The sequence below is a fragment of the Amblyomma maculatum genome, chromosome 2, assembly GCF_055883805.1.
Source record: "Amblyomma maculatum isolate TAMU_Amacu chromosome 2, ASM5588380v1, whole genome shotgun sequence".
Lineage (NCBI taxonomy): Eukaryota > Metazoa > Arthropoda > Arachnida > Ixodida > Ixodidae > Amblyomma > Amblyomma maculatum.
Genome location: NC_139345.1, coordinates 132590162 through 132609757, shown reverse-complemented (window position 1 = coordinate 132609757; position 19596 = coordinate 132590162). Strand labels below are relative to the sequence as shown.

Here is a 19596-nt window from a genome sequence, read left to right as displayed (position 1 = left end):
GTGGTTTGTGTTCAGATGACTGTGGTGTGCCTGCCAAAGGCGTGAAACTTGTGCAGGACAAAGCGCATGGTCATCTCTTTCTGGGCATCCTTGTTGCTGTTGCCATCAGGGTTCTGCTGGCATAGCAGATAGGAGAACCGTTTTGCAGCATCAAAACACCTAGGCCTTCCTCAGTGGCATCACATCGCACTGAGTTGTTTTGATCGTGGAACATCAGGACATGCGGTGAGGCCATTAGTTCCTTCACTCTGCTGAATGCACTCTGCTGTCCAGTGGTCCAGGTCCATTCTATGTTCCTGGCCGCGAGCCTTCCGATAGGTTCCATAATGTCAGATATATCTGGTAGAAGTCTTGCAAGGCAGTTTACCATATGCCACAGAATCGTAAAGCTCCACTATGGATGCTTAGCAGTGATCTTGTCGGAGTCAACTTCCAATCCATGTGACATGAGCCTGTGGCCCATGAAGGTTACCTGCTCTGCATTCAAGGTTGCCATTGCCAGTACAAATGCTCTGGTTCCAACATTTCTCCATGAGTGCATACCGATTTGTCATGTGCGGCTTCCTTGGAGCTGCCCTTTCCATATGCTATGATACCTCCGACACAATTGGCTCCTTGTAGGCCCATCCAATGCAGTCTGCAATCGCTTTTCACTACTGACTGATAGACCAAATGGAAGTCGAAGCCACCTGTGCCATCCAAATGGTATTTGGAAGGTTACAAGCGTGCTAGACTCGTGCTCAAGCTTGCAATGCGAGTATCTATTCTGCAAATCAAGCTTGGAAAAGGCCTTTGCCTCTGTTAACTCAGTTATCACATCCTCCAGGACAGGCAAATGGTCATTCTCTTTTCAGAGCTTTGTGTGTTTGTGGATCAATACAGATATGCAACTCGCCATCTTTCTTGGCAGCAACGGCCATACGACTGACTCACTGCATAGGCTCATCGATTATCTGCTTGGCTGTCAAAGCCTTGAACAGATTTTCTAACTTCAGTTGAATGCTCACGGGCACTCTGCATGCTACTGACATCTGAAGTTCTACTGCTGGATCAGCTTTCAGTCGTACATGGCTTGGAAAGCATCCTTGCTCATTGTTGAAGACATCTGGGTACCATACTAATAAGTCATCTTGAGGCATTGCTGTCTTCTGAACTCTTGAAACAATGTCGTAATTGACACTGATTAGCTGCACCTGCTCAGATTTCTCTGCATAGGAGTGGCGTAAGGTTGACTCCAACAAAGGCAATTGATTAGTTCTCTGTAGCACTGTTGGTCAGGTGTAGTCTACATTTTCCTTCTGGCTCGAGAACTGTTCATACTTAACCAGCCAAAGGATGAGACACAGGAAAGAAGAGGACAGGACAAGGCTGGTCCTGGTCCAGCCTTGTCCTGTCCTCTTCTTTCCTGTGTCTCGTCCTTTGGCTGGTTAAGTATGAACCCTTACCAACTTGCCCAATCGTCAACCTTCGAGAACTGTGCCATTGTATATCTGGAGCTTTGTAGGGACATCTCGCAGCGTCTTGTTCGGAGAATAGCGCACTGGGATTCTATTTACTGATGCACCCCTGTCAACTTGAAACTGATATCCTTTCTCCTGTTCTGCAGGGACAGGATGCCTTTCCTCTTGCGCACACGCACAGTCAAAATCTTTTGAGAATTGGAGCCATCACTGGCCAAGTGAATAGAATTCGACTTGCACTGTTTTGCAAGGTTGTTGCTTTGGCCACACTTCAAACGGTTTGTCCCAGGCAAGACAAAGTGTCTTTAGGTGCACTGTTTGGCAATACCTGCAGCTTGTTTCCCTTGGGCACTTGCTTCTTGTTCTGTTTGGCGACATTAATATTGTCGCTGTCACTGTTCCTTCTCGTTGCAACGCTGCTGTGTCGAGATGTCATGTATGTGGCATACCTTTGCAACCATATCAACAGTAGGCTCTTCTAACCTTAGTAGTTTCATAAGGAATTCTTCGCTGGCCATGCTGAAAACTACCTGGTCGCGGATCATCTTGTCATGCTGGTCTCCAAAGTAGCATTCTTTCTCTTTTCGCTTGAGATCTGTCACAAAAGCGACAGACGGTTTGTCTGCTTGCTGTTTTCTACAGCGAAAAACCGCAAGCACAACTCATTCTGCTTCAGCACAAAATATTGAGCTTTAGAAGAACTATGTTAAGGTCTGTCTGGTGCTGGCACCGTGTTGGTTAGGTTGCTGAAGTTTAAAGTGTTATATATATCTCAATAACAGCTGTCCTGGCAATCGTTAGCAGTAGTTCAACTTTCTGTTCTGAGGACTTCGCGTCTTGGCCAGTTCGATGAGGTAGAGTTCGTAACGCTGCTTGAAAAGCTGCCAATTTGCTCACAAGTCGCCTGTCAGGCATATGCATTCTGCCGCTTCAATAGCAGCTGCCGACGCCATGTTGCGGTCAACTTGTCATGTTGTCGTGCCCATCTCTGTTCCCCATTGTCACTTGCCCTTATGCTGTCTTCATGCTGGTTGCAGTCAAGCGTCCTGGCTCATTTCTGCTCCGACCCTTCTGACACCATGTTTCAAAGTCCATAGTGCCTCTGTCAAGCCTACAAGAGGGACATGGAGATGTACACCAGTTTCAACGAAACACCATTTTGTTTTACTGTTGCACCTGATGCAGTTAACCTTGCATGTGGTGTCTCTTGTCTCCGACTTGGTTGCCATGGAAATGTGTGTTATGCTGTTTCCTTTCAATCTGTAGCTTTATTCCACTATCCTTCCTTCAGCTAAATTTGCTGAATATTCTGAGAATCAATCAAATTTTTTCCCCACAGAACGTGCATGTATTGTCCGCAGCAAAATTTTGCGGGATCTCCAGCAAGTGGCAGAGCGACTGAAAGCTGCAATCCTGCGCCACCTGCCGCAATTTCTCCCGATGACAAGACTAATGGAAACTGCGTCTGAATTACTTTGCGTACGCCTGTCCTTCCTTCGCTATCAGGCATGCTTCGTCGCTTGCTTCCTTAGGATATGCTTTTGACATTCGTTGCCGCCCCTGAATCGCTATGTCACCATTGCTGCACAGGGCGTAGTGCAAAAGGCACCGGCGAACTCTCCCCACCACAAACTGGCGGCAAAATCGCACAGCGCTTCAGCGGCTTCCACGAGTCTGATAAGCGCGTCACAAGGAAGCAAGCAAACGTGGCATGCTTGATAGGGAGCAAAGGACAGGCGTGCACAAAGTGTGCTTTAGACGCAGTTTCCGTTAGCCTCGTCACTGGGAGCAATTATGGCAGATGGCACAGCAATGCAGTTTTCCGTCGCTTTGCCACACCGCTTGGAGATCCCGCAAAATTTTGCTGCTGACAGTAAGTGTTGTCCAATGCCGATACAAATTAACCAATATCATTATTTTCCCAATCGTGTCAATTCAATGTCAAGATAATGTATACTACCCAAATGTATTAATGTTGGTGTGTACATTGCCTGGTGATAAAAAATGACTGAGATTTAACCCTGCTATACCCAGTTAGGTGAAGCAAGAGCATTTTGCTTTGGTTAGGTTTAGGTTTAGACATGAGCTGACATGGCTTTGCAGCTATTAAATTTCTGTGACTATGAAGATGAGGACACTGTAAACTACAAGAGGGAACAGGTGATGCTGTATCAGCCGTCCAAGGACTACGTCAATGGTTAAGTGGTGGTACCAAGCTATTACCCACAGTGACCGCTGGCTTGTTGAAGGTCATGACCTGCTAGATTGACCTTGGCTAATACATGATGCAGCGAGTTTTTGCTCTGAAACAAATGACGAGCAACATCTAGGCAACGTTATAGGGCGCAATTTGAAACTATACGAAATCTGAAACTTCTGACACCACGCTAGGGAAACACATCCATCATGAATGGACAACCAAGAGCGCACTCAAGAGCTGCCAGCCTCCCGGCTTGGACCAGGCCTCTTGCGGTAGAGCTGCTACCAACGTCCACTGTCGTCCTGCGGCTATTCTCATAACATCATAAACCATGCCTGACCTACTGAACAATACATGAAAATATATTAGGTAACAGCTTATAGAGCTCAATCAGCCAAAAAGCCATCGGCATCATTGTTTTCGACACCACATGTTGGAAATAAAAGGAGGCTAGGTAAAAACATTGTATCATGTTAATTTCTGGTTCTAGTAACTGATTTGTTGGTGTGTGATAGGTGATGAAGATTTAAGAGGTGTCAAAATGCTCTGAATGAAAAGCCAATGCCTGATGATGCTAATTACAAAATTTAGTAATTGATGAACTGAAATATTTGACAAAATGAAAAAAAAGGCTTGAAAGTGTTATAATGCTCAGAAAGAAAAACCAATGCTTGATGATGCTAATTAAGAAAATTTAGCATGTAATTGATCAAACAATTGAAAAAAGTGAAAAATTGGAAAAAGGGTTCAACGGTGTCAAATTGCTTGATAATTTAGAAAATTTAGAGTAATTTATCAACTAGTAATTGAAATAGCTAAAAATAGAAAATGCCTTCAAAGGTGTTATACTGCTCGAAATGGAAAGCCAATGTTTTGTGATACTAGGTATCAGTGTATAAATTTTCAAATATAGAAACAGAAAATCAAAATTCAAAATACAAGAAATGAAAAACATCGTCTGTGCAAAATTTCTTATGTATTGGCACTGTGCCCATGCGCGACCAAATCTTGTTTGCTGCTTTGGCAGCGCAAAACAAACTCTGCTTAAATTGGCACTGAAAGCCAAGCACGACGCTGTTAGCATCCGTCCCTAGTGGACGCATGCACTAGAGCATGAACATTCTTATGCACGTGCTCGCGCCAAGGCAGCTGATCAATACTTAAATTTATTCTTAGTGTGGCCAGTATATACATGTAGCAGTTAGGTAGGAGCAGAAATGCATGAAACAATCTCATCTTTACATAATGCATACCTTATGCATTAGTGCTACAAAAAAAATGACTCAAACGAATTCAGATGCTATTGAAAACCCTTAGTCCTCACGATGTGGCCACTATAATAGGATGATGTTATTGAGAAAGAGGACATGAGCCTTCTTCAGGTGTTCCTTGTTATATTAAGGAAACGTGTGAATAAAACTATTCCTTTCGCTTGGTTTCATTTGCATTTGGAAAGAGATCAGGAACCGGAAGATTTTCGTTCGCAGTCCATTGTTCACACAACTCTTGCTGTGGAAGGTAAAACGTGACATGGAACTTGCAAAGGTATAATATGGCAAGTTTTAGAGCTTTTGCTGTACATACACAGCAAGAAAATACCACAGCAATGCGTGGGACCGCAGGCGGCTCTTTGTCATGAATGACTTCTTGTTTTATGTTATGCGACACTGAAAGCAGAAATGCTTAAAAGCAAAAATTTCAAATCAAAATTTCAAGGGCGCCTGCTCGCAGAAATAGCTACAAGTGTCACATATTAACTCCTCATACCCTAATCAGTCTCTAAAAGAATACAAAAAGCATGGAACATGTGCTGAGACATCCTCAAGATGCAATGGGGCTTTTTGGTGAAGATGCAACATTGCCACTGCGTCCCAATGCAAAAAGGGCAGCTTAGTAGTATTTCTTAAATGATCCTGTGATTGAAGAATTACAGTAATTGATCCTCAGTAAATATAACCGATACTGAAGTAATTGAAGAAACCAGGAAAAACTTCTCATTTGGGCTTCGTCTCAAATGCAGACAACCCTCATACAGTTGTTTATTAGATGAAACTACTGTGATGAAAACCGTTTTTAGAAGCTTTTTTAGAGACCAATTCAACAATTTAAACATTCAGTTAATTTGAACTTATACTTCTGGTCTCTTCATGGCCAAACCAATGGCAGTTTAGTGTATATTTACTGCAGTTTTTAAGGTCAAGTAAGACAGACTGATGGTGCTAGAAGAAAGACAATCTGCAGATATATGTTGTAGGCTGACCAAGACATGCTTGAACGGGACGAGACAACTACAAGCAACATCGCCGTGCCTTTATTTTTTACTGCCAAGTATGTTATGTCAATAGACAGTTCTCCAGTGCCACGAAAAATAGGCAGGCTTCATTCTTTGTCACCATCCAGACCTGCGATGAGTATTTTTTTTAAAAAGACACCTCGGGTAATGATGGCGCCTGTAGTTCGCAGCTGCACCTTAAGTTCGCGAAGTTATGTTACCGGAAAAAAAAAAAAAGATATCTGCCAGAAGGTACACCTTTATGTACAAATCAAAAGCTTAAAAATATCCTTTTTATACAGTATACATATATATATATATATATATTTATAGGTATATACATTCTGTACACTGATAAATTTGAGAGGGAAAACAAATTAACAATTATATTATACCGCACAATATGTACACATTAGTTATTTACATACAACATGGCCTTTACAAAATATGGCAGAGTGACCAACACAGCACATGACAGGCTTGACAAAGCCACATGCAACAAAGCTGGGAGGTGAAGCTTCACAATGACCAAATGCACAAAGCTATGAAACTGACACGTTGCACCTAAAATAATGGCAAACTGCCCTTTACCTCCAATTCGTTTTGAACTCTATCTAAAATAAGGCAAGAATTAAAAACTCCTTCAAAACGCAAGAAGCCACATGTCTTCCGTTTTCCACTACTATGCAGCTATCAAAACATATTTCCACGATTCGTGCCAGGATTATGACAGACCAGGTGCGACTAGTGCCCCAGTCACGCACAATGTATAGCGTTGTTGCGTTAAAACATATAGTCTGCCTCCTCCAAACGTGTCTCTAAAAAGCAGCGACAAACATTTGAAGCTAAGCGCGAAGCACGCAACAGCAAATCAGTCATACGAGCAGTTTCGTCGCACCTGTGTATAGCAGGATAATATTACAACAGTAAGCCACAACAATAATGGCTGTAACAAAATAAAAAAGCCAACAAATGACCAAAGTGATGCGAGCTATGGCAAAACAATCCGCCATACACTTGGGTGAAAAATAAAAACAAAGTTGCTGGTAGCATACACAATACACAGTGTGGGCCATCAGAATGAAAGTAGCAGCAACGAACCAACAAAAAGGATGCGGCAAGAAGCCTGGAGGGGTGCGGAAGTCCAGCAGGGCGAGCAATGTGCAAAACCCCATATGTACGCTGCACTCTTCCTTGTTTGTAGGTCCCCTATGTACAGCATACTCATAAGTGGCAAAAAAATCCGCCATACACGTGGGAGAAAAATAAAAACGAAGTTGCTGATAGCATACATAATACACAGTGTGGGCCATCAGAATGAAAGTAGCAGCAACAAACCAATAAAAAGGATGCGGCCAGAAGCCTGGAGGGGTGCGGAAGTCCAGCAGGGCGAGCAATGTGCAAAACCCCATATGTACACTGCACTCTTCCTTGTTTGTAGGTCCCGTATGTACAGCATACTCATAAGTAGAAGGCGGAGAAGTGCTTCCGGCCACGAGCGTTCCACAGGCAGAACGGCCCGCAATGGCGTTGCATGCCAAACAACACGGCGGTCGCTTTGCTTTGTCGCTGAACACTTGGGTGTGTGCTGGTGCGGAGAGTAGTGGACATTGTCTCTAGTAAGATCACTCTCAGCTGGGCTTTGACCTCTTTGGCGAAGATAGTAAGTGGCTCTGCAAAATGAGGAAACAAGAGGAAATCGGAAGGCTTTTTTTAAAATGGAAGATGAAAGATCACAAGAAGGCTAAGCTGCTATGCTTTGTCTGTTACGAGACAATTATGCAATGAACACCAGTTGCTGTGTTTTGGCACAACAGGTAACTAAAAACAGGCTGCAGCAACAGGTCTCTTAGCTGTGTGAAGCAAAACGGAATTTTCTCATTAAAAACTCCAATTCAGCATATGGCTCTTTAACTTGGACCTGGCAAAAAAAAACACGTAACGCTTGACCTTATCATAGCAAATGCTATGGAAGCAGGCTATCAATTCCATTATTGCATAGCAGAATCAGCACGGGAAGACAACACTGTCCTCCATTATGCACAAAGTACTGTGCGAATCAGTGGGCAGCGGCTGTGAATAGGCTAGGCTTCGAACGTAAGACATAAGGTTGTACATAAGTGTGTCCGCAGATGCCTTCTTTCATGCTTGGAACCCCTTTTTTGTCAGACTGAGATTCATCCATTTTCTTCGAGACATCAGTAGTACAGCTGAAGCAACATAACTCGAATTTCAGCAACCTAACCCTAATCATTAACCGAGGGTGAATCATAGATTAGTATACCGAAAAGAGGATGACAGCAAAAAATTATATTACGCTACGTAAGAAACAGCTTATATATGGGAGGATAACTGAGAAGAGATTACTGGTTGCAACACAACATTAAAGGGACAGAGCACGGACCAAAATATTAATGGGATTATGGCACCAGTCACGCAAACAGCTCCTACAGCTAGATTTTCCCAACTCAACCATACTTAAGATATTACTAACACTGTGCTGCCCTTAAAAACGGCTTGCACTGCTGCTGTGACGACGAAGAAAAGCAAACTTGGAAATGCTTACGAAAGAAGCCAACAGCCGCTGAAACCAAGGAAAGCAAAAGAGAAAGGTGCTGATTAGGATGACTAGGGTGTCAGTCAGTGTGATGAGTGATGCTTATTTATCTCCACACGATTACAGTGAAACGCCGATGATTCACACCCAATTAATTTGACATCTTAGATAATTCATAGAATTTCCGTGGTCCCATAATTTAACAGTACATTTTACCAGGCTAGCAGTGGAGGATTGCCTAGCATAAAATGGAACACCGCTAATTTAACACAATGGACACAGAAAGGTAACAGACAGAGAACACCAGCTATATTTACTGAAGGGCACGTGTTACGTACACAGTAAAACCTCATTAACCCAGATCTCAAGGGATCGGAAAAAATGTCCGAGTTAACTAAATTATGGGCTAATGGACCATGAAAACGAGAAAATGTATGCTGCATGAACAAACCTTTATTTTCTTCGATATGAAAGACGTGCTACCGTCCACAGCCTTTTAAGGGCACTAGCTCTTTGCTACTTACAATTCCCGGTTTCTGTCCATTTCTTTGTCGCTCTCGGATTCAAGATGGCGTGGTCACATGATCATAGCTACAGCATTGCAAATAATTTAGCTTTGTCTTTACGAGACAATACCCATACAATGTGCTCATCCTTGTGCTCTTCTTGTCAGTGTTGTCCATTCCTTAAACATGTATGACATCGTGCACTGCTGGTCCACCAGGTGTGTGACGTCATGATTCCCCAGAACCACATGACCAAGGCACCCCCACCACCACTGCATGCCTGCTATACTAATTGTTGTTGTAGGAAGGAAGAAGGAAAAGGAAATGCACAGGAAGAGGCTCTGTAGCTTTAACAGAAGAGAAAATAGAGAAGAAAGAAAAAGAAGAGGGAGAGAAAGACGTGCGTCGAAACAGCTGCCGTCCGCTACTATGGTGGCGGGTGGGTGCAATGACGGGCGCGGCAGTGACCTACCAGTCTGAACTTTGCGGGACTGAACTTTGCGCAACCGTTAGCGATTCAATGACCAACATTCCAAGCAAGTTGTAATAAAGGGTTGTCAAAAGTCGAATGAGCGTTGTTGAGCGCAGCGGTCATGACTACAAGGTGCAGCGAGCAGTTGTACAACATTTCACACTTGCTTTTTACATTTCACTTCGTTTTCCAATAATTCGAGAGCCCACTTAATCTAAATATTTGACACAGTCTGAGGAGCTTTGCATTAACAAGGCTCCACTGCAGCTTAGATAAGTGTGAAATACTAGGCAGGTGAGCACAATGTAGTTCTTCAACGAGACACTTTGAATAAAGCGACAAGCTGTACAACAATCGTTACCCCCCCCTTGCTAGAATTTGAGACTTAGATACCAAGGAACAAGCTATGCAAGTATGCTGAGGAAAAACAGATGCAACCAGAGGAGTGGCGCATTCCCTACCTTTTGCCACTTCTCAACCAATCGATTGTACTCCTGCAGGTAGAAGGCAAACACTTCCTCGCAGTCCAGCCATGCCTCGTGGTCCGGAGGGTTGTACGTCTGGCAGTTGCGCTTCACCAACATCATGTCCTCATGAAAGTCTGTTATGTCCCGATACTGGCCACTCTGCACAGGATTCACGTGCAAAGCCATGAAGGTTGAAGCAATGGAGTCTGTACACTTGTACTAAACAAATAGTACACTGAATCGGATTACTTTGAAACGTCCCTGGTACCTCAGCGCCGTAATAATTCATTAAATGGAACAAAAGCAAGTGTAAAAGGAAATTGGAGCCACCCTTGAGAGCTGGTGTAAAACTTTGTTCCCAAGCCCATTCAAAGCAAGAGTAAAGATGCAGACTAATTGGTTGTTCTCGCTTATTAAAACTGCGCAAATTATGCCAACAATGTACGTATACATAGCTTAATGCACAACGACAAATGGAAAGAACATGTACAATGTGCAGGCAAGAAAAAACTGATGCTATCTTTTGCATACCTTGCCATGTAAGCTAATTCCTTCTCTCGATAATACAAAGACAGCAGTGCTGATGCAGAGGCCAACCCAAGTGATGATCCTTTGCAATTCAATCATTTGCCCCGTAGTAGGCTTCTTTAGCCAGGAGTTCAATGGGGCGAGAAGAGGTATTAACACGTCAGTGCAAGGGGCTGCAAATGAAATTTCGAGCAGGCAAATGTGGTTGGACAAGTAATTCTTCTTGGCACTAACACTGGCATCAGAAACCCTTTCCTTGCATTGTCAAGGAAGGAGAATGTACACTTGGCAAGGCGTGCGAAAGAAAAACGGCAAGTTTTTTTTGCTTGCGCATTATGCCCATTTTCTCCATCCACTGCAAACCAAGCCATTTAATAATTACATGTAAATGTCTGCAAACACAGCTGAAAGTCAGTGGCGTGTGTCTTCTAGTGCCTTCACCTGTGTCCTTTGCATTTTTGGGAGAAACGCACAAACATTACACTGACAGAAAAAAAAACTCGCAGGACAGATACCGCTGCGTAACCTCAGACTAAATGATAGCTAGTGAAGTATTTCTATTTTTTAGCATTGTGATGTAAAGGACTTGAAAGTGTCATGCATGTGTGAGCACTTAAAGATTTCTCTTCTTCATACCTATCTGCAGGAAACATTCTCTCTAAAATCTTGGGAGACGCTTAGGCAGGGCCTGAGTTGAAGTGGCACTTTTTGGACGTACGGCAACAGCAGGCACAATGCCATGTCACAGCAATGTTCTTTTGCTGATACACTATATACGCTATCGTGTAAAATTAGCAGAGGTGTTCGGCATAGTTTGCCATTGTTTTGCTTGGCAATTAGGCACTGAGAGGCTGGCACAGAGTTTGACATAGTGTTCATCATCATCATCAGCCTGATTATACCCACTGCAGGGTGAAGGCCTCCCCAAATTTCTCCACTTAACCCGGTTCTGTGCTAGCTGCATCCACTTGACCCCTGCGAACTTCTTAATCTCATCCGCCCACCTAACTTTCTGCCGCCCCCTGCTACGCTTTCCTTCCCTTGGAATCCAGTTTGTTACCCTCAGCGACCATCAGTTATCCTCTCTTCGCACTACATGTCCTGCCCATGTCCATTTCTTCTTCTTAACTCTTTCGGGACTGCCCGAAAAGAAGGCAATTGTGATACAACTTGGAAAATATTTTTTTATTCAATGACATTTTCTGCTAGCTTGTTGTAACATATATTGTTATGCAGCTAAATGAACGCACTTTCACGAGAAAAAAATTGAGATGCCTTAAAAATATACATGATATCACAAAAAAATCTCAAAATATAACTTTTCTTCTAAAAAAAACATAAAAAAGAAGGAAATTCTTGAATACGGAAATAAAAAAGAGTAATAAAAATATTTCAGAATATACAAAATGTGATACAATGCCTCTTTTCTAACTTCAAGACAAAAAAAAGTGGGAGGCTTATGTACAACATTTTTTTTGTGTGTGCTTTCTTGCGGCCTGACGCGAGGTTGACACCATGGTTCTCAATCTGCGCCGCCGCCGCGCCAAAGATTAAAATCTCTCCCGCGTCGCCGCCTGCCGTGAAAAAGGCAAACTACACCAAAACCGAAAGTTTAGATACTAGACTACTCACTAGATGGCGACACGTGTTCCAATGAGCGGATATTTGAGCGCGCGATTTGATCGTGCATTTTTACACGATGGCCTATGGCGCGGTCCCGAAGAGTTAATTTCCACTAGAATATCGGTAACTTGAGTTATTTCTCTGACCCACTCTGCACGCTTTCTATCTCTTAATGTTACCCTTACCATTTTTCGTTCCATAGCCCTCTGGGTTGTGTTAGACGTCTTTAATTTGTTTGGACTTTGTCTGTGCACAGCTATGCAAACTGTCACATGAGCACCACTTTGCTCCACTGGTTCAGATACCCCCTTCAGCCAAAAGGCAAGCAAAGGGTCACGCATAAAATGGCAGTCCCTGCAGCGGCAGCTCACCCGTATACCCAGAATCACTTGAAGATGGTTGTCATTGAAGAAAACCTTCACGCGTGTTTTCCTACGTCACTTGTAAGCATCCACAGAGCAGCAGCAAGGATGTAGCATGTACGACATGTATTTAAAATCCTTGCCTGTTGTCGATGTCTTGGAGCCTGTTTACATGTCCCTACTGTGATCGTTACACCAGTGTCTGTGTCCCCGACTGCGTTTACAGGCTCTGTCCTGGGAATGTTGGTGTCTTTCTTCTGATAGCATCGAAGGTCCTCCAGAATTCATTTTAAACCTTGAAGTGGTTCCAAGATGCATTCATCCACCAATCAAGTGTACCTACCACCTACCAGACAGCAGTCCACCGCAACCAGGAAACTATGTGCAACTCGTGACTCACACCTGCTAGCCATTTCTTAGCCGTCGGCTGGGACATGTGCTCGTAGGGTAGTGCAAAATGCTTCAAAATGTTTGCTTTCAGTAAGTATGTTTCAGGATTTACGATTATGCAGGTATATCTCTTTTATAAAATCCTTTGCTTTCGTCACTGCTTCGCTGACCTCAAGTTTCGCCCAATTTGTAGCTGCACTGATGATGTTATTATTGTGTTAAGCGCAAGTTAAGCACTCCACGAGCAAGTGCCCTTTGGGACTTTCGTGTATACTGCATGCACATCACGGAGAGGATTTGTGGCTAACTCCTGGCCCTCCAGGGTATCAGTTGTGGATGTGTCGCACTTCCTGTTCTTTCAACTCTCGCCCTCTGCACAAGGCAGCGGTGAAGGTTCAGCCAGAACTTTATTCCATCATCCCAACACTAAATCAGGCGAACGCTTGGAACTGGTGGTATCAGTTTTCGCAGCAGCAATAGCTTGACTGTTTTGATTTTTTTATTTTTAAGGTATCTTTGGTTATCTGCTCCTGCACGGATGTGATGGCTGTGATGTGCCTATTTTATTGAATCCTTTCTTTCGCTTTTATTTCTTTCAAATCCCTTCTGCCTGCATGTGGCAGTGATAAAGGCTAGTTATTAGTGTGTAAGCTCTACTGCTCAGGAAGAAATTTGGGATTTCACCACGCTCGGCCTGATGACCTTAACCTAATTAGCATTCCTCTTCTAACACTCCTGGCTTTGTGTAGATACTGTTCATTTTGTAATTCCACTTGCATTTTTCACCCTGTCCCTGTAAAACACAGGAGTCTGCAGCATGCGATGAAATGATACCGTGTTGCACAACTAAATTGTTTATAACAAAGACAGCAGAAATCTCAAAGGCTGACTGCACAAGATCTGCAGCCAGTACTAACCTCCAACTTCTTCTTAATTGTTGAGAAATCCATCGGCTGCTCAATTACGTCGTAGTACCCAGGAGCATCTTCCGGATCAACTGTGCAGACATCAGAAACAAGGTTGGTAATGGTAAACACAGCTTTTTCCATCATTACTGCTGCCAAACAAGAACAGCAAAAGAATCCATTTTTGCCGCACCCCTGAAGGTGCTACAAGGCTGAAATAAAAGAAATTGAGAAATAGCCCAAAGCATGACGCAAAATGAATTTGAGCTAAATTCTTTAACTCACAAGTTTCCCTACCTGCCAAAGTTTTGAAATGTTCTTAAACTCCAGCTTATTGATACCAAAACCAGTCATCAAAGCTATGTGTGCAGTGATTTGTGTGGTTTACATCACAAAATTGATTTTGTTGAGGACAAAACTGCAAGACCACAAGCATTTTGGCATGAGCCCCACCGTGAAAATATAGATTCCTAAAATATATACACAGATAAATTTTGCAGGTTATCACCTGTTGAAGTTTAACACTGTAGTCATAATTACTTGCCTGTCTTACACTAACATTAGCATTTCGAGTACTTACTGCAGCTTCTGCTGTAGGGTGCTTTGTTTTTCTACGCAGCAGCGGCTAGCAGGTTAATTCACCAGTTGTATAGCATACTAGAAGAGGCAACGTAGTTATGACTGGAATTACGTGTGCATCTGTAGTCATATAATTACTTGCCTGTCTTACACTAACATTAGCATTTCGAGTACTTACTGCAGCTTCTGCTGTAGGGTGCTTTGTGCGGCTAGCAGGTTAATTCACCAGTTGTATAGCATACTAGAAGAGGCAATGTTGTGTATGACTGGAATTACGTGTGCAAGCTCGACCCTGCCACTGGTGACTCAGACAATGGCTCTGCAGTCATTAACTCTAACACATTGCTATTGCATTGTAGAGTTCATCTGTAAACAGAATTGGTAACTTGCACAGTGCTGGATGCCTGGCGCATGAAATGAATTTTGACATCACTGTAGCCGTGTAGAAGGCACTTCAGTTTGCCGGCAGATGGCAATAATACTCCTGCGAACATGTCTCATTAAAGAAACACTAAGGTTAAATTGAAACAATTTTGCTTCCTAAAAAAAAGTCGATTTTGTGGCTCTTGTGGGGTATGCAGATGCTTACCCTACAGCATAAGATGCACATTTTTTTTTTTTTCTGCTAGAGTTACATTTATAACTCTCTACACCACACAGTTCAAGCTTGTAACATCTGCCCTAAAAATAATTCTATGTCTGGTGTTTTCATGTGAGTGACGACGCTGTCTAGCCACCTACACTAAACGTACCATATTTTCATACAGATGCTGTCGTCGCCAGTTAGAATGCATGCTCGTTAAAATGCTGTCATTAGAATGCAGAAATCATGATCAATACAGGCCAAGTTATATTTGTTTCTGGTGCAATGTTAAAGGAGTAAACGACAAAATTTTCGTTTTCACGTTTTCTTCTTTTCAAGCGATGCATCAGGCATTAGTAAACCTGCCTCAACCTACACTCCTCCATTAGGACCACAAAATAATGTACGATTGGATTGCCTTGTGAAGTGTTTTGGTTTCAGTTTCATCACCTGAAAAAATAGCTGTACGAGAAGTTCTTAGGCCAAGTAAGACAGAAAAAGCTCCATTCTGATTGCTTACATGAAAAACAAATTCACTGCAACACTTAAGCCAGCCTGCTTCAATAGCTCAAATGAGAACAAATGAGACATCAGTTATATGATATGGACGTGTCCAGAAATAAAAAATATAAATGAACAGACAAAAACGAAAGAAATTTGGGAGACTCTATGGTTGAGCTGACACCCTGAGACTCAGCTAGGTGTAATCCGACTGGCCAAACACGCCGCTCGGGTCCAAGGGCTCCAGGCCGTCACGTAGGCGGGTAGGTTGACGCCTAAGTTTTTATCACCACCACCTCACATGACCTAAATTTTTCTGTATACATCACAACCATTGTCCAACTGGTGAAACTGAAACAGCATAACGAAAATTCAGTTGCATAATTTTTAGCACTCATAGGCAAGTGCTACAATTGTGATGTGTACATTCTAATGTCTAATGCACTATTACAGACAAGAAAATATATGCCTAAAATGTGTCTATAGCCCTTTAGAACATCTGCACTGGTTTCACAGTAAGGTAAGGTAAGAGGTAAACAAAAGAAGAGAAAAATGAAATAAGTAAAATAAAGCTTTCACTGCCACAGCTTGAACTAACACAATCGTTCTCACTGCTTAAGCAAAGCTGTGAATACTGCTGGAGGTCAGTGCTCTTCTGTACTGAAGTCAGGTGAAAGTGCTAAGACATCATATTAAAAAAACAATGCTGCAGGCCTGAACAATACTAAATCCTTTTTGATCAAAATGCAGCAGAATTGTAAATGTCAACCACATAAAGACAAATAATCAAAAAGGATGAGCTAGAGACCTTTACTACCACCACACACACAAAAAAATGGCGAGACAGATGTAACAAGCAAAAAAAAAAAAAAAAAAGAATGGGTAACATGTCAAAGAAACCACATGCACTGTACCCAACAGTCAGCATGCCAGACACCATTTTCTTTATCAGTGGCATAATGGATCTCACCTGGCTCCAGAAACCAATGCGCTGGCAAGAGCATGCCTTTGGACCTGCTGGCACCCCTGAATTTGCACACTCTGTCCAGAAGCCCCGACGCAACACGCGCCCAGCCCGACACATGTCCCGACGCGCACAGGGACTCGTCAATCAAGGCATTCACTCGTCGTTTTCTCTTCAACAAAAGCTGCGGCCCTGCAGTACCCCTAGACGTGCTGGGCTGGGACAGGGACGCAGGGGTCGCCGACGCAGACGAGGTCACCGTCCTTTCAACAAGGTCCGTTGCCACTTCAATAGTCACCACATTGCTGGCCACTTCGTCGACTTCCGGACTCGCCGAGCTCAGCACAGAGTCATCGTCACAGTTTGCGCGAAACCTCGACGTTGAAGCAGCTTCGTCCTGCATTCCATTCGCCAAACCATCGTAGCTGCGTGGTGCTGCCGATGAACTGACTGCCCGCGAATTACTTGGCACGTCCTCCGGGGGCATGTTACTGCTGCTGTCATCGTCGCAGTTGTCTGAAGAGATGGTCATGTTAGAAGCCACTTCCACTCCTGCACAAAACACAATCTCGGAAGAGGTTTCGACATCGTGGGTTTCCCTAACAAGAACTACATCACAGACAGATGAAGACGTTGAGGCTGCTCCATTTTCAAACGTCTCCGAGTCGTCAATATTTCTTGGCGTTGCGGGATCTGAGCCAGTGCCGTTGTTGCTGCTACTACTACTACTACTACCGCTGCTATTCCCCCCTCTCCCGTCATTGCCATTCTGTCCATTGTCCACTTGCAGCTGCTGGCTTTCACTAGAAGTGCTCCCCGGCAAGCCATTCAAGGCAGCAGCAGCAGCAGCAGCAGCAGCAGCAGCAGCAGCAGCAGCAGCAGCAGCAGCAGCAGTATCGTCACGTGATGATGGGCCTGCGGAGGAGTCGGCCGCAATGGGCTGAGCACCACCCCCTGACAAGGAGGAAGAAGAGGAAGAAGTTGATGATGAGGAAGAGGTGTCAAAATTTGCTGCATCATCAGTTCTATGGTATGCAAGCGTCAGTGACGCAACGTCAACTACTGGAGGTGAGCATGACGATGTGCTGGGACCGGACGATGAGCAAGAAGGAAGGGAAACCAGATGGTACGTGGACGGAGATGGGTTGGTGGTGCCTCGCTGCGCCCCAAACACAGTGCTTGACACAGAGTCATCCATGACTGATGTGATGCGTTCGCTGGCCTCTGCAAAGTGAAATAAAGCGAGCGCTGCTATGCTTGCCTCTTGCCGCAATCTATGCGCTTAATCTGAAGGGTACTGCTCAGAAACAAGGCATCACATTGTGCTCTGAACAGTACTACTAAACCGGCAGATGCATAAGGTACACAGGAAAAACGAATGAATTCCTGTCTGCAAACAACTTGCATTTTCATGTGCATCCCAAAGACCCATTTTACAGAGTACGCTTCTCAAAAACGTGTCCAGCACACAAATATTTAGCAAAGCAATTCTCTACCACAATCATTTTTTCATGAACAAAATAGGCAACAGGGACGGGCCTCTTGGTGTGTCTAGAGTCACAAAGTATCTTCAGAGCACCACACTCCTCTTTGCATCACCCACCGCTACAAGAATCTATAAAATCAACGTAACAGGTTCAAACATGACACGCTTGATAAGATTGTTACAGATTAAAACTCACAACAGATAAACACCAAAGAAAATTGTAAAACATGGGTATAAATGTCCCGAAGCGTCACATCCCTATGAGGAACACTGTAATAAAAGGCTCAGGATTCGTTTACACCACCCAGGGTTCTTTAACCTGCCCTTACATTAAAGCATCCCAAGAGTGTTTTTGCACTTCACTACCATCAAAACATGGTAGCTGGGATCAAACCTACAACCTTGGGTCAAAGCCACCGCAGCAGCTGATAGCCAACTAAGGAAAGCTAATGCTTCTACTGTCGCAAACAGCACCTAACAGACAAAGCCAAGTAAAACAATGTAAGGCACAGCCGGAAAGCAAGCACTCACCAGAGTCACAGATTAGTAGTTCGTAGACTTCTTCCGCATCGTTGCCAGACTGTACCACACGCTCTGCCACAGATGCTGGAAGAAATTCGCCGCCCGTTTCCGACTGACTTGGCTGGTCAGACGTGCCATTCTGGCTCTGTCGGCCTTCGACGCCGGCAGGGGCACTGTCGCAGGCTGTTGACACAGCGTGGGATGACTCGACACCTGAATGTGAGTCCGAGGACGCTTCATCTGGAGCTGGCGGCACAGTTCCTACAGCTGCTTCCGCTGCGGAAGCTGCCGATGCCACTGCTCCACCTCTGCTGCTACAGCTACTGCTTGTGCCCACATCACTGAATGCCTGAACGTCGGGAACGTCTTCGTGCGAGTCAACCTCCACAGATCCTGTGCACAGTAGGGAAAGCAGGCACGGTGTTAGTCGGACAGAAACATTTTATATCGCAGTGTTTCTTACAAGCAAGCAGGCATCTAAGAGTGAGCCACCAATGAGACAAAAACCCCAGTTCTCTCTGCAGTAAGCAGGTTACCACTACTCTGCCATACCCGATAACAAGCTTATTTAAATATGAAGATGATCATTCTCTTGAGTAGCATTGCTATTGCTACATATTGCTTGGTGCTCAGCCTGGTCGATCTTGGATTGCTTTCACCGCTGCTCCTGTTGTCCCAGTACCTTTCAATAACCCCCCATGCTATATTTGGCAGAGGTGCAAGGTAAATGTATCAGGTTCACAGCTCCATAGCCTCTCTCCTGGACCCCAGTAGTGCCTGAGAATGTTCAACATCAAGTCGGGCAAGTGGGCCCGGTTGTTATTCATGCTGGCTCCATTTGCCGGTGGGACCCAGCTATCTTCAGCACGAAAGATGAGCAACATGTGGAAGACTGGATGCCATCTTACAAAAAGGTAAGCCTCTATGACTAACGGAATGATGATAAAAAACTTAACATTATTTTTCATCGCAACGGCATGACTAACTTGTGGTATTGAAACCACGAGGGGCAGATTCAAACTTGGTCCACCTTCAAGATAGCTCGGAAGTTCTTTTTTCACTCACCGGTTCATAAACTCTGCATCGAACAACACTTGCACGAAAGTTAGCAGCAGATTGGTGAAAGCCTATGAGCTAAATTAGAAGATGTCGACTTAAGCAAATGTTTGAGTCTCAACACACTGGAAGCCGACCAGATAAAACGAATCATGAAGGGTTT

General features: G+C 43.9%; 1 protein-coding gene across 2 annotated transcripts in view; it reads right to left on the bottom strand.

The window, feature by feature from the left end:
* Nucleotides 1-5962: 5962 nt before the first annotated feature.
* The window catches only part of LOC146199915 (uncharacterized), a 105690-nt gene continuing 92056 nt past the window's right edge, over nucleotides 5963-19596 (bottom strand). For both annotated transcript variants that reach the window (XM_084595293.1, XM_084595294.1), the window contains exons 19-23: nucleotides 18387-18770; nucleotides 16376-17593; nucleotides 13755-13834; nucleotides 9929-10093; nucleotides 5963-7605 (exon numbers count right to left, since the gene is read on the bottom strand). In XM_084595293.1, the coding sequence (XP_084451419.1) occupies nucleotides 7564-7605; nucleotides 9929-10093; nucleotides 13755-13834; nucleotides 16376-17593; nucleotides 18387-18770 (1889 nt within the window). In that variant the 3' untranslated portion in view covers nucleotides 5963-7563. The remainder of the gene's footprint in view (nucleotides 7606-9928; nucleotides 10094-13754; nucleotides 13835-16375; nucleotides 17594-18386; nucleotides 18771-19596) is intronic.